We start from the raw sequence: 14,127 nt of genomic DNA on the forward strand, positions 1-14,127 counted from the left end.
AGCCCATTTAACATCAGTATTTCACAGGGACTTGGCTGGTGTCCTGGAGAATTTGATTTTTTGGAAGAATACAGTGCAGAAAAAAAGAACATTAGCTGGAGAAGATGCCTCACTCAGTGTTGGGATTGAAAGGTAGAAGGACCAGTATAGAGAGCAAAGTGACCTAAAATACTTTTAGATGAGTTATAATACATTTGTTTAATGGATGAAAAAAAATACTTCACATTTGCTGAATATATATATATATATATATATAAAAAAATACACACATATGTATTTATAATAATAATAATGAAGATTCACAGGACTATTAGGGTCAAGCTAAGGAGGACTGGGATGCTTCCACTGTGGAAATTAGGTGACAGAACTAGAGAAACCCACATTTCTTTAACCCAACTCACTGTTAAATGAATATGAAATACTGTAGCTCCGCTTTGGGTCTTCCCAGGGCTGGAGATATGCACATGACTGTCTGCATATGTGGACACATGTAAAATCATGCCTGTTGTTATTAAAAAAGGAGGTTTTGGCAGGTTGCATTAAGTTTTAAATAGAATCTATTAGACATCGAGTTCCAGAAGCAGCCTCAAAGGAGGAAAAAGTAAATGCAGTCTTGGCCAAGGAATCACAACTGCTGCATCTATAGTTACTGCAAAGTAAGCATCCTCTGTTGAGCTATACCATTAAGATCTGGGCTTTTTAAGAAGTTCTTAAATCTTTTCTTTTTTCATTACCAGTTAGCTAGCATAGGTAAAGATAATGATGGAAAACACAGTTTGATTTCTCCATCCTTACTTTTTTATATTTAAACAGTTAACAAGCTTCTTCATTCTTATGTTCTTTTTATTGTTTATTGAACAAGATGTAAGTATAAGAACTATGAGTGTTACACACTTTTGCTTCTAGCTAGGTAAAGTCTTTGGAAACCTGGATACATGGCAGACAGCAGTATCTGCTTATGCACTGGCAAAGGTCCCAAGCAGCAAACAAAACCTTATGAGTTGTTTTATTAAATCATTTCAACAGTGCACAAGAAATTTGGGTCCTACTGAAATCAATGGAAATTTTGCTATTAGTTTCAGGGCAACCTTGGTTTCACTTTTTGTTCTCAAGTATCATGAACACGTGTGTGATATCCTGTCAAATGGGGATTGCCTGTTGCCAAATGATCCCAGCAATAAATTAACAACCTAACCCAAACTACCTTCAGACCCATTAGAGATATACCCTACTATGCACTTTTCTTTACACTTCCAAAACTATTCTGTATCTCACCTTCTCCTTACAAAAGATAAATGTTTGAAGGGCAGCATATTCTAAGCTTTAATTAACATATGCTTTGTATTATCTCTGCTGTGTGTTGTGCTTTACCCAGATGGTCTTATACATATTTCACAGGTTATCATGAGCTGAATATAACATGTGCAGGTGCCTGACTTCATGTGAACACACTCAATGCATACTCTTGATTCCCTTCTTACATTGTTCTTCCTGGATCCAACCCCTTCCCATTTTCAAGCTTTTTAATTTTCTCCAGAGTGCCAAACCAGGCTCCCACTCCTATTGGCAGCTTGTGATAGGATGAATAATAAAAAAGAACAAGTCAGATATGACATCTGGCAAATTTGAGCCTCATCAGCTAAGGGTCTTCTCAGAGTTTCAATGTACATCCTTTTCTGGCTGGTGGTACTACAATGTGTTGGCATTTGGGTAGTTGCAAAAAATAAAGTCCAAGTGCTTTTGTTCTGTTTTTGCAGTTTTTATTGATACTTCATTTTTCAAATTACAGTTTCTCTTGACCTAAAATAATAGCTGTAGGGCTTATTTTGTGCCATATTCAACAATTTTCTCGAAAAACTACTTCCTTGAAAGGTCTACTGTACTTGTTCAGAAAGTTAACTAAAGGAAGCAACTTGTTCACCTGGTGTGACACGGTTGCATGGATGTACAATCATGTGACAAACCCATCCAATAGCACTGTGATTTTCTATCTATCTGCTGTAAGCCACCTTGTCTCCCAGTGGCTGGCTCTCCTGGGTGGTAAGTCCTTCACTGGGAGCTTCACTAGAGCTGTTTTCTGCAGATGGCTCTCCATTACTTGCACTTCCTGAAAAGACAATATTATTAAGATTAAATTAAATGTCATATCTTTATGCAATAAGCTAGAAGGTATACACTTTGTCAATGACACTTCAGAGCCTTTTTATGCAGCTATAAATGTTCAGGAAGCTATTTTTCTCAGTTTGCAGTCCACTTGCAAAATACTTTAGGGTAATGGCAGATCACCTAATGGTAATTAAGTATCATGCTTCCAGCATGCTTTAAATAACTGCCTCTGGAATGCAGAATAGTTTGCACTCCACTTGTGCAAGACTTGTTCTCTTTTTTGTGTTATCTTCTGATACTTACCTACCAGGCAGAAAGTGTGGGGAACACTTTGTGAATTTTCTACAGGTGGGGTCCAGTCTGGCTAACTTGGACACATAAAGTATGCCTAAATGTCTAAATTTAGGCACATGAGTTAGGCAGACAAGATTTCACTTTGGAGACACTAAAGGTATCTCCTTCTCCCCAGTTGCAACATTGCTTACTGAGGCACTTATTTTAGGAGGACTGGTTCTGTTCAGACACCAGTTACATGAGTAAGAGATGTAGACTGGATCCAAGTCTACCTGTTTGGGATGCAGTGAGAAGCCCCTTATAATGGGAATCACTGTTAGGCAGCACAGTCCACCACACTATGCAAGGGGAATTTTAGCATTCAGACGTACTGTCTGAATATGCATAAATATTCTGGAGCTCCTGTTTTTAACTGAATTTCAAGTTGTTAACACATTCCCTGGAAAAAGCCATCCACAGCTTTTTTCCACAATGGCCACTCTTCTTGTTTCTCGTTTTGATGTTTCCCATGGAAACCATCATAATTCAGAATATAAAGCAAGTCTTTGAAATGCAGCCATGGGAACTCCGTTTACTAAATCCAAACCTTTTCAAGCACCATCACTTTCATAATTCCCCAGGTAAACTGCCCCCCAAAATGGCAACTTTACAAACCGGTTTCAAACAAAACTTCAACAGATTTATAGATCACCTGAATCAAACAGAGTCAAACTTTCCTCCATAATTTGTAAAGGCACTGTCAGTAAATACCATGAAGAATCAGTGCATTTATGACATGACTTTTGTTAAATTATCTCAATTATATACCAGGCCAAATGAGACATTCTGTCATTAAATATTGCAGTCTGATCACAAAATGAAACATCTACAACTTGGACAATATTTTTACTAAATTGAAAGAAAATTATAGGTAACAGTTAAGCTGGATATGTACACAACAGCTTCTAGATCCAGCAGTGAATAACCTAAAAGACATGTAACTTAATCTGCACAAGAGATCAGAATATAAGAGACTTTATTCCAGTAACTGTAATTTATGAGTTTAGGAATAACTCAGTTTTCTGTTGGACTGAGACCTAAGGTCTAAGATACAGAGCTTTGAGGCTTTAGTTATCCCTAAGTTGACATTTCTAAGTCAAGACATTTCACATGGCAGTAGACAAAGGATCAAGAAAAAATTTTGAAAAGCCAGTTGCAGTTAGATTTTATGATCACTGGTTTGTCCAGTTCTTCTCCATTTTACTGAAATATGTTGATTTTTTTTTTTTTTTTTTTTGCTTATAGGTCACAGATGATATATGAAGCTGGAAAGATATTGATTTGAATGAAGGGTTGAGACAGACAAAACAGGATTCATCACAGTTGGTTGAGGCTGCATCAGAATAGACCCTCTACAGCTTTGCACTTGGACGTGAAAACTGGATTGTTTCATTAGCAATGCCTCTTGCTGCCACATTTGTAAACTCCATCTACTTGGCATGAGGCCACAAACTGCAACACGCAACAGCTGAGACTCAGCAGTCAGAATGAACAGTGTATCATACAATCCAAAAACACTATCATGAAGATTTATAATTATTGAAGGGTAGGAAACTGCTCTTTTTTCCACTAAGTATGTGTTGGATCGGATCTCACAGTAGCTGACTGACAAATACCTCCCCCTCAGGATGGAGTGCAAGGTACATCATCCAAAAATGGCTTGCAGCATTGCTTTCTCAAATCTAGCATCCAATATCATGCCAGGATCCTATACGACAGCCTGGCAGCACTCCAGAGTCTGGAGCGGCCAGGTAAGAACAGAGGTGCAGTACTTCAGTTGTGAAGGGAGGTACAGCAAGCTACCACTGGTGCCACGAGGCACACCAACTGAGCAGCAACGTTATGTTTAGGGACTTTAAAAAAAAAAAAAAAATAAAATTTCAGCTCTCTTGACTGAACACATTCTACAGTCACTTGTCCACTCCTGCAGAATGTAATTTTTGCGAGCGATGCAAGCGATGAACTTGTACTCATGGACAGACACTGCTTTGGCATGAATTTCAGCACAAAATCCTCTCAAAAAGAAATTGAGGGTGTTCAGCCATCTGAAGTTCATACAGTCCTTCTAGCTGAACTGATGAACATTATGAATCTTTTTTCACAGGAGGTGGGCTCAGATTGTTATCAAGAAACCCACATCATGAGTTTCTGTAAGTTACCACCCCATGCTGAGGTCTGGAGCAGAAGTGGGTTTGATGTGATGCCTATTTAAATAGAAGTTGTATGAGAAGTGTCAGTATTCCAGTGTGAGATAAGACTAAAGATGACTATCGAACCAAGGTGACAAGCCAACGTTGCTATGAGATGGAATTTGGTAAAAGTCAACTGTGTAGCTGCATTACCATGGTGCTGAGGCCAATCAAATACTGGCTTGAAGAGCAGGCAGGGCGTACTCACTTCTGCTTGCAGAATAACATGTTGACATGTACTTTTTAAACCTTCTCCTTGACAATCTATACTCCATAAATCTCACACTGTGTGGCTTGTTTTCAAAAATTTGGCTCATTTGTGAACTCTCTCAGTGTGTTTTTCTCTCCCTCTCTCAATTTTCATGTTTAACATTCAAGTATTTGGTTTTGGCCACTGACGAGGGCAGGATATTGAGCTAGGCAGACCTTCGGACTGAGCCATACACAAATGTTGTTGTGTTCTTATGCCAGTTTGGATGGTTTTAAACCTTCTCCATTTCAAAACCAATCTGCCCTGGTAGATATTTTCCCACTTTTGGGGGGATTTTCTGTAAGAGCCGGGAAGAGCCTCTGTCCGTGGTGCTTGGCCAACAGTCGTTCTGCCAGAACTGGGACTTCCACTCAGTCTGGCATTACACAGCCATAATGCTGCCAGATGAAGTCCCAAAAGATGCAGAAGCTATACCCAGGACTGTTTAAACATCAGAATCAAGCTTTGCAAATTAGGAATTTCTCGACCAGCAGAAAGCCATCAGAGAGACCAAAAAATCTCCTCTGAGCTTGAAAGACATTGAGGGATACCAGGAAACTGATTGAAAGGCCTACAGCAAAATCTGGAGTCCACTTTTGAAGAAAGACCATGAGTAATGATTCAGATTGCCTCCTGAACAAGAGCATTGATGCTTTGTGTTTGTATCAGAACCACCAACTTGATGGTTCTGCGGCGTTATAGTTTTGTGTCGCGCAAACATCAGCCTCAGTCCATTGGAAGTGGTCTGTCAGGCATAGATATCCTGGGTATCTTGGTTTGCTGGAGAGTACATTTTGTTCCCAGAAGTGCAGCTGCCCGCAAAGCAGGAAGGACCTGGACTGTGTTCACTGTGAAGATGAGTCTTTAGGACATAAAAAACACTTGTAAGCTTGCAGGCCTCCAAGAATAATTCAAAACATCTCTGAATGCCAGAAAGGGATGGTTTTGTTTGCTTTTCTTGAGGCTATCCAAATTAATTTATAAGATACACAGACATGAAGGGGAGTTTATTTACCAGAATGAATTGAGAGTTCAGGACAGAGGAGCAGATTGAAATCTCAGCAGAGTTGGTTTTACTGTCCTAAAAATTAAGAAAAATTGAAGGAATCTCACAGCTGCATGGTAATTTATGGAGACAAAGGAGAAATACAAGGGACATAACCAGCACAGCTATAAAAAAACCAAAGAAACTTATCTAGTGTGAAGTCAAAGCATGCAGGATCCATAATGAGATATATCTAAAGCCTCAGTTACAACTTTACAGTGGATAGAAGTTATTGCGCTTCTCCTAAGTCATATGAATCTCAACATTCTCATGTTAGGTGCTTTCAGTAGACAAAAGAGGCCCATATACCTAGTCTTCCAGTTTAGTCAAAGTCTATATTATGACTGCAAATAGAGAGCAAACTATTAGAAGATACAGCTTCATCATATCTTCTATCATCACTGCAGGAATATTTCCCTAGGTCTAACCCCAGGACAACGAAACTTTATTATACACTATCTGCTATAAAATAAATTTGTTTAGTGTTGCAGCCTTTCGGTCTCCGGAGAGTCTTGACTATATACCCTGGACAATGCAAGATGTTTAATTTATGAAGAGTATTTTTCCACACTGATATAACAGGACTACAGTCAGAGGAAAACATTAAGCAGAGAATTTAGGTTTTATTTAATGACAGGAAACACTCTGCTTACCTGTGGATGCTTTCAGTCTTCTGATATAATCAGACCAAAAAGAACAGTCTGCTTTTTTCAATCCTTTACGAGTCAGCAAGGAAACAGTGAACTCCTTGTAGTTATCGCTGTCATCATTTGACAGATACATAGGCCAGTGGGGCATCACCCCTGACATTCTTCTTGAGAAACTATGAGGGTAGTTTGGATTTCTAAGGGAAGAGGAGAATTGATCATTAGAAAACAATGTCATGAACAGTAAAATGCAGGAGATCGGCTAGGTGAAGGAAATGTGTAGCCAGTCCCTCTGACCAGCAGAGTTCAAATTCTGTCAAGTCTGGTGAATCATCCACTGTGTCTCATCTGACAGTAACTTGTCAGTCTGGTTCACTTCCTAAGGAACAGGTTCACAGAACCTGTATAGACACAGGCTTAGGAACAGCCTCAACAGCCCTCGGTCCCAAAACAACCCAAGGTATTCTAAAAAGCACATAGAGTCACAGTGCCCACAGTAGCTTTCCGGGGATACTCCTCATTCTCGAGCACCCACAGCACAGTAAAGCTGAGGGTTATTCACAGAGTAGTTGGCAAAGGGTGCACTGTGTCTTCATGTGCTTTCCCCTTTCTTCTGGGAATAAGGAAACTCTCAGCCAAGAGACTTCAGAATTGCGGTCCTAGAACTAAGCTCTGGAAACAACACCAAGGCCTTTGTAGTCCCATATATTTAAGTAGAATTTGCAGCTGCTCCATGGAGATAAAATTCCTGTTACTTCTAGTGAAGTGTCATACTACAGATCTTTGGTATCTGCTTGACAACTTGGCCATGACTTTCCAACAGTGTTGACTAAAGCCCCCTCTGTAGGATTACAAATTGCTAGAGGAAATGGAGGCTACTTGAGTGAGGGCAGGATCTGGACTATATTCTCTCTATTCCTTGCCCCCTCTGCAATCATAGCAATTTTTAAATGTCACATACTTACCCAGAGTTTACAAAATTGGAGATATACTGCATAATTTGCAAGGAAAGGCTCTTTTCTTCCAGAGTAAATTGTTCTTCATAGTTTGGGTAGAATGGCAGTCCAAATGCATACTGAACATCCAGCAAGAGTTCCTGACCTGAACTAAAAAAATATTTATATACAGACAATTAAAACCATCATTTATTTATTTGGGGGGAAAGGGAGATAATTTAATTCAGAGAATAAAGCAAAGTTTTAAATAATTAATGACCATTAATTAGAATGTGGTGAGCTGTGGGGCTTCTTTAAATTAGAACATAAAAGAAGAGCAAGCAATAACAAGAGAATTTGCGATTAAGTTAATGCAGGGTCTTTAACATTTGTTACAAGAGGAAATTGTGGAAGACAGCAGGGCACATTTTCTAAATTAAGTGGGCATATAAAAGAAAGTGATAGAGGCAGAAAGCCACTTGGCTATTCCTTAAATGCCTCTTAAGTTTTGTACAGATTTTTCACTAAAATTAAATTCAGAAAGTGGAAGCAAGTGGTGACATGGAATCTGGCAGCCATGATGGAAGGTTAATTATGGTTTATTTCACAGACTTGGAATAAAACCCTGGCCCTTCTTAACAGCAGTTGGAGTTTTTCCATTGACTTCATTGGGGCCAGGATTCGGCCCCAAATCTTTGGATAAGGAAAGATGTAATAGGAGATGTTTATGAAGACTTCTCTTAGACATAGTTTTAATCCAATTTCTCTGCTGGCTGGGTAGTTTTGGTTCATACAGTCTGTTCTCCCCAAGTTTTATATGGCAGTCAAGTCAAAACAGCTCGAGGTAATCACTTAGATCAGATTTAAGAAAGAACAATTGTGTAGTTCCATGTAATAATTAACATATATAATAAGGAATATTTCAACAATTCAGAGACAAGACTGGCCAGGCAAGACAACACCACTTGTAGGACCTAATAACAAAGGTTACACAACTCAACATCTTCAAGTCCTGCGGAAAAACAGTGGCCAACTTCTACTAAGAAAATTATAACTAAACTATGCTCAACATGTAGCTCTGAACCACAGCTCAGAAGGAGACATTTCTGGTATGGTCCAACTGTGTTTTCTGTATCCCACATTTAGACAAAAGTCTTACTGACTCCGTTAAATGCTGCATGAAGGCAGACAGCATCAGGAAACCTGGGAGAAGGAACAGATGTCAGGCAGGAATAAACAAATCCCAGAACCACTCAGCAAGATTTCATCTACAGTGGCTGCAGAGGTTGTTGTCAAAAGGTGGCACCCCTGAAACTATTTTTTTCTTTGGACAGCAGCATTGGTACGATGCTGATACTACCTCTAATGGAACAAGGCTTGTCATTCAAACCATTATGGGCAGGTGGGCTGAAAGCAAGATGACTCCTTTACATTTTATGAGTGGTGGCACCAAAGCCTCTATTTTGAAAAACAAACACACAACCCTTTAAATGAAATACATCTTTGGTTGTATTTTCCTTAGTCTTATCATAATACCTCAGTAATACTTTGCATCTGGAAAGTGAATTATTCACAGATTATTCACCATAAAAATGTAGAACTGAAACAAGATTAAAGCATATTTTTCTTCCCCAAATGTTTATAGAAGGATTAACAAGATCATAGTTTAATAATTTTGCTTTAAAAATAATTTGCTTGGCCCAGAATATTACAGCAATGTTTAGTGTCAGTATTGCAGCAAAGGTACTATATACTTAAAGGAGCTATTTTCTTTTCAATGAAGAGTCACTTTTGAATAGAAGAGAGGACATGAAATTAGTTGAGATGCAATGAAGGGACAAATGGACCCAGTTAGGGAAGGCATAGCAGAGGTGAACTTAGCTCTAAATCTAAAACGAGTGAGCTGAGACTGAGGGTTTCCCTCCAAATGAGACTTGTGTTCTCAGCCTGCATGTTTCTAGAGGTGAAAACTGTTAAGGTCACAGCCCAAACTAAAATTCAGCAAACTCCTGAACAGCGAACTTACTAGGATTGAAATTATTTGTACAACTGGAATGGGTTTGAGACAGAGACATAAAGTCATACAAAACTACAGTTTCATGGGCTGCTTTCAACATTTCTGGTTGATATTACCACTGGCCAGTGAGTATCAACAGTAAGAGGATGAGAAAGAAAACATAAGGTTAAGAGGGGAAACAGGCACACACACAGAAAAGCAGTAAAGACCACTGTGAAACATCTAGGTGGCCGCTATCAGGGGAACATTTCTGTCTCCTCCCTCAAACTTGGATCATTATCCGTTACTGCCAGAGAGGAGTGAGGGCAAAAGGGCCAGAAATACCCAAACAAGGGGTTTGGAGTCTTGTAGGAGCTCTGAGCATACTCAAGCTAGCACCAGGTAGTGACAGTTTTTTCACTGGAAGAAAAGTGTAGTGAGGGAAAGAGAGGAGCGACAGACAAGCACATATAGCTTTGCTGTTGTACACTGCTAGCTCTGCAGGGAGGTTTTCATTTCCCAGCTGCACTCCTGATACCCCAGGGTGCCATATAGGTGACTCAACAGCATCAACTCTAAAGAGGGAAATGTAGAGCCCAGCAACTGCTGGACTTCAGAGGACAGTTTGATAAAAGGGACGTCTGCAGAGACAATGATGAAAGGGATTTGGAAAGTGTTTTTACAGAATACAAACTAATAGCAACTAACTTCCCCTACAGAAGTCCCTTTTCAAGGAACAGATCTGCAATTTTAATAACAGCGGTGAATGTAGTTACATGTAAGGATGAAATCTTGGCTTTGGTGACTTCACGGGACTAGTACTTCATGCAAAGGTATCGCTTCAGATCTTCTGCGTACACCTTTCTATTTAAGATGTCAACTTTTTTAGAAAGAGACTCACAGCTCTTCTTGTGTGACAGTATGACACTCTGGTAAATTGAGCCATGGGGAAGCCAGGAGCCAGACCCTACCACTTTGTTCACACTAAAGTGAGCTCCCCTTGAAGAATTATTACTTCACTTCAGAAGGAGGCACTACTGGAGTTCAGTTATCCAGTTTACAGAAAAACTGGTGGTAAAATCAGAAACTTTGTGAAATTCATAGCCAATAATTTAACAGCAGACCCTGAAATATCACTTGCTGGGATTTTTCATTATACAGTGCCAACCCATTTAATTGGGAAGGTATTAGTTCTGAGAAAATTTTCCTTAAGCCTGAGATGGAGTTTCCATTTAAAGTTTTCCAAGTAAGAGAGAGAAAGTGATTTCTTAGCCATCAGATACTCCACTGCTCTTTCTATAGAACTGTGGTTACTTTTGCATACAAAGAACAGGTTCAACAGGGAAGATTAAAAGATGAGAAGGTCAGAATTTAGAACAAAACACCCAGGTTACGGCTGATTTGGTTCAAATTCTTGTTCCAAATCAAACAGAGCATAAATGTAAATCCAGATTTCCAACAGTTGAAGTTAATATCTTAACCACAAGCTTTTGGAACAGTAAAAAAAAAAAAAAAAAAAGAAAAAAACCCAACACAATTCAAACAACAACAACCCAGAAATCCTCAAAAATTTTGTTTGCAAAATGGAATTGGCATTAATGGCTATCCATAATCATGGCAGGCAGAACAGAATATGATCTGGCAGACCACCATGTTATTTTACATGAGGACTGAATGAACAACTTAGAGGTGGAGCTGCAGAGACCTCACACAATGATCCATTGCGAATTAGGACATACATCTCATTTTGAACTTTGTCCTTGTCCTAGATCTGTCTAATTATTTAAAACTGGAAACTCATTTTGATGATTAATGACTGACTGTAGCCTAACACTTCTCTTTTTTTTTTTTCTTTCATTTAAAAATAGTCCTTAGTGTCCCAATGTAATGATTTCAACTAATCTCAAAGCCGTTTGAGTCACAGCTTCTATTCTTAGTTGGCTTAATGTAGTTTTTGGTTCTTTTTTAAAACTCTACACACAGATAGAAGCCAATGTAAATTAACTCAAAATTCAAATGGCATCCTATACAATACCAAACTTCCCACTGCTATCCAATCATTTAAAATTAAAAGTAAGAAGATAAACTTAACTCTAGCTAGAGTTCAGCCAGAATTATCTGTAAATTACCCAGGAAGAAAAAGCAAGCTGAAGAAGAATCAGTTTGTCATTAGTGAACATACCAAAGGGTTACTTATTTATCAATCATTTTAGCTGTATTGACTAATAATGACAGATATTTTAGTCCTCATAAAGCACAGATAACTATTAACAGAATGCTTTTCTAATATATATGGTCTAGAACACGAAACTAATGTGTGGCCATGAGTTTCGTTTTCTTTCTGTGCTTTAAATTTTTTTACTGATAACTAGGCATGAGAACCACACAAATGGAAACGTAAAGCTTACTGAAGAACCTGACACCACATCTTAAATAGTATGTGGGAGGATTAATTGATATTTTCACTTCAAAATTCATTCTATCTTCATTCATACAAACAATTTTAGCCAATTTTCTTCATACTCCTTTTTATACAATTTTATACTCAATCTACTGACATTTTATGACACAAGCACTCCCTTTTTTTACAAGGGATACTGTTTTGGCATTCTGGGGTTTTGGTTATTTTTTTTAAATGAATGATAAGTTTGGAACAAATATAGTGTAGCAACCATATTTCTCAAGCCCAAGCCTGAAAAATCCTGTATTGGGTTTGCATGGCAAGGTTTTGGTAGGTGGGAGGTTACAGGGGTGGCCTCTGTGAGAAGCTGATGGAAGCTTCCCCTGTGTCTGACAGACCCAATGCCAGCCGGCTCCAAGACGGACCCACTGCTGGCCAAGGCCAAGGCCATCAGCAACGGTGGTAGTGCCTCTGGGAGAACATGTTTAAGAAGTGGGGGGAAAAACTGCAGCGGGAGCGAGGAGTGAGCATATGTAAGAGAAACAGCCCTGCAGACCCCCAGGTCAGTGCAGAAGGAGGAGGAGGAGGTGCTCCAGGCGCCGGAGCAGAGATTCCCCTGCAGCCCGTGGGGAAGACCACGGTGAGGCAGGCTGTCCCCCTGCAGCCCAGGGAGGTCCACGGGGGAGCAGATCTCCACCTGCAGCACATGGAGGACCCCATGCTGGAGCAGGGGACGAGTGCGGAGTCCTCCCCCTGAGGAGGAAGGAGCGGCAGAGACAATGTGCGAAGAACAGACCCCAACCCCCATTCCCCGTCCCCCTGCACCACTGTGGGGGAGGGTAGGTAGAGAAAATTGGGAGTGAAGTTGAGCCCAGGAAGAAGAGAGAGGTGGGGTGAAGATGTTTTAAGATGTAGCTTTTATTTCTCATTACTCTACTCTGGTTTGATTGGCAATAAATTAAACTAACTCCCCCAAGTCGAGGTTTTTTTGCCCGTGACAGTAATTGGTGAGTGATCTCTCCCTGTCCTTACCTTCACCCATGAGCCTTTCATTATATTTTCTCTCCCCTGTCCAGCTGAGCATGGGGAGTGATAAAGCGGCTTTGGTGGGCACCTGGCATCCAGCCAGGGTCAACCCACTACACTCTCAAATGATCTTCAGTGTCCCCCAGCTTTGACTAGAGATGTTGGCCAGAATTCTCATTACCCTATGTGATATGAAGCCAGGCTACATAGCCCGGTAAGCTAAGCCTAGCAAAACCCAAAACCTAAGCAGATAACTTCAGAGGCTCAAGTTCCCAGCCCCATCACATTGGGGACCGTAGTATCATTAGTCATAAATGGTCTACCGGGCAACTCCTTCTTCAACGCCTGCACAAATCTTTCAGTTCAGCTAGAGCATTGCAACCCAGTCTCTTCAGGAGATGAAATAAAGAGATCTGTTCATTTTGTTCCAGCTACAATGATTGTCCGAGACATGTAGAAGAAACAGTATACTCAAGCTCATGTTAGTCACGAAACTTAGCAGATATTGGTGATCTGCAACAGATTTGTGAGATAAGAAAACCATTAATGCTTTAAATGTAAACTTTTATGAGCATAACTGCTCATTCTAACAATTCTGTGAAAGGAGTTGTGTTAGAGATGGGATCACGGTTTAGAGTTCCTAGCCTCATATTCAAGACCCCGTTCAGTATCCCATTGGCCTATCACTAGGAACTAGGAAAACAAAACAAAACGCCTATCCACTGTCACTTGGGTTTAGTGAGAATAGGTCATTTACACGCTGATAGGATTCAACAGCATAGATGAAATCCAGACTCACAGAGCTGGTGATAAATCTGCTGATTTGAGTCAAGATAAGATTTCATAACAACCATGTGCCTGGAGAAGAGGATATGATTTATATATAAAACACCACTGACTGCATGATCTTGTGGTCTATTTCTGTGTTTATTTTCAATAAATAAATCTAAAATTAATTTTTCCAGGGAGTATTGGAAGTACTAATTATGGTTGTTTGCACACATCTACATTCTCTTCATATTAATACCAGCAGATTTGCAGAGTGCGATCAAATACCTTAAGCTGTTAACAGGCACCATCTCATCCATGTCATCGGAGAGGAGCAGCCTACCAACACTGCACTTCGCCTGGACCGAAATGTTCATGTCAATGATAAGCAAAAATAATTTACAAAAAAATTATATATCACCACACATCTT

General features: G+C 39.7%; 1 protein-coding gene across 1 annotated transcript in view; it reads right to left on the reverse strand.

The window, feature by feature from the left end:
- Positions 1–1,991: 1,991 nt before the first annotated feature.
- Positions 1,992–14,127, reverse strand: part of TG (thyroglobulin) — a 158,754-nt gene continuing 146,618 nt past the window's right edge. The window contains exons 47-49 of the mRNA XM_010577115.1: positions 7,536–7,666; positions 6,577–6,767; positions 1,992–2,107 (exon numbers count right to left, since the gene is read on the reverse strand). Of these exons, the coding sequence (XP_010575417.1) occupies positions 1,992–2,107; positions 6,577–6,767; positions 7,536–7,666 (438 nt within the window). The remainder of the gene's footprint in view (positions 2,108–6,576; positions 6,768–7,535; positions 7,667–14,127) is intronic.

The sequence above is a fragment of the Haliaeetus leucocephalus genome, unplaced genomic scaffold, assembly GCF_000737465.1.
Source record: "Haliaeetus leucocephalus isolate CR32 unplaced genomic scaffold, Haliaeetus_leucocephalus-4.0 Scaffold555, whole genome shotgun sequence".
Classification (NCBI taxonomy): Eukaryota; Metazoa; Chordata; class Aves; order Accipitriformes; family Accipitridae; genus Haliaeetus; species Haliaeetus leucocephalus.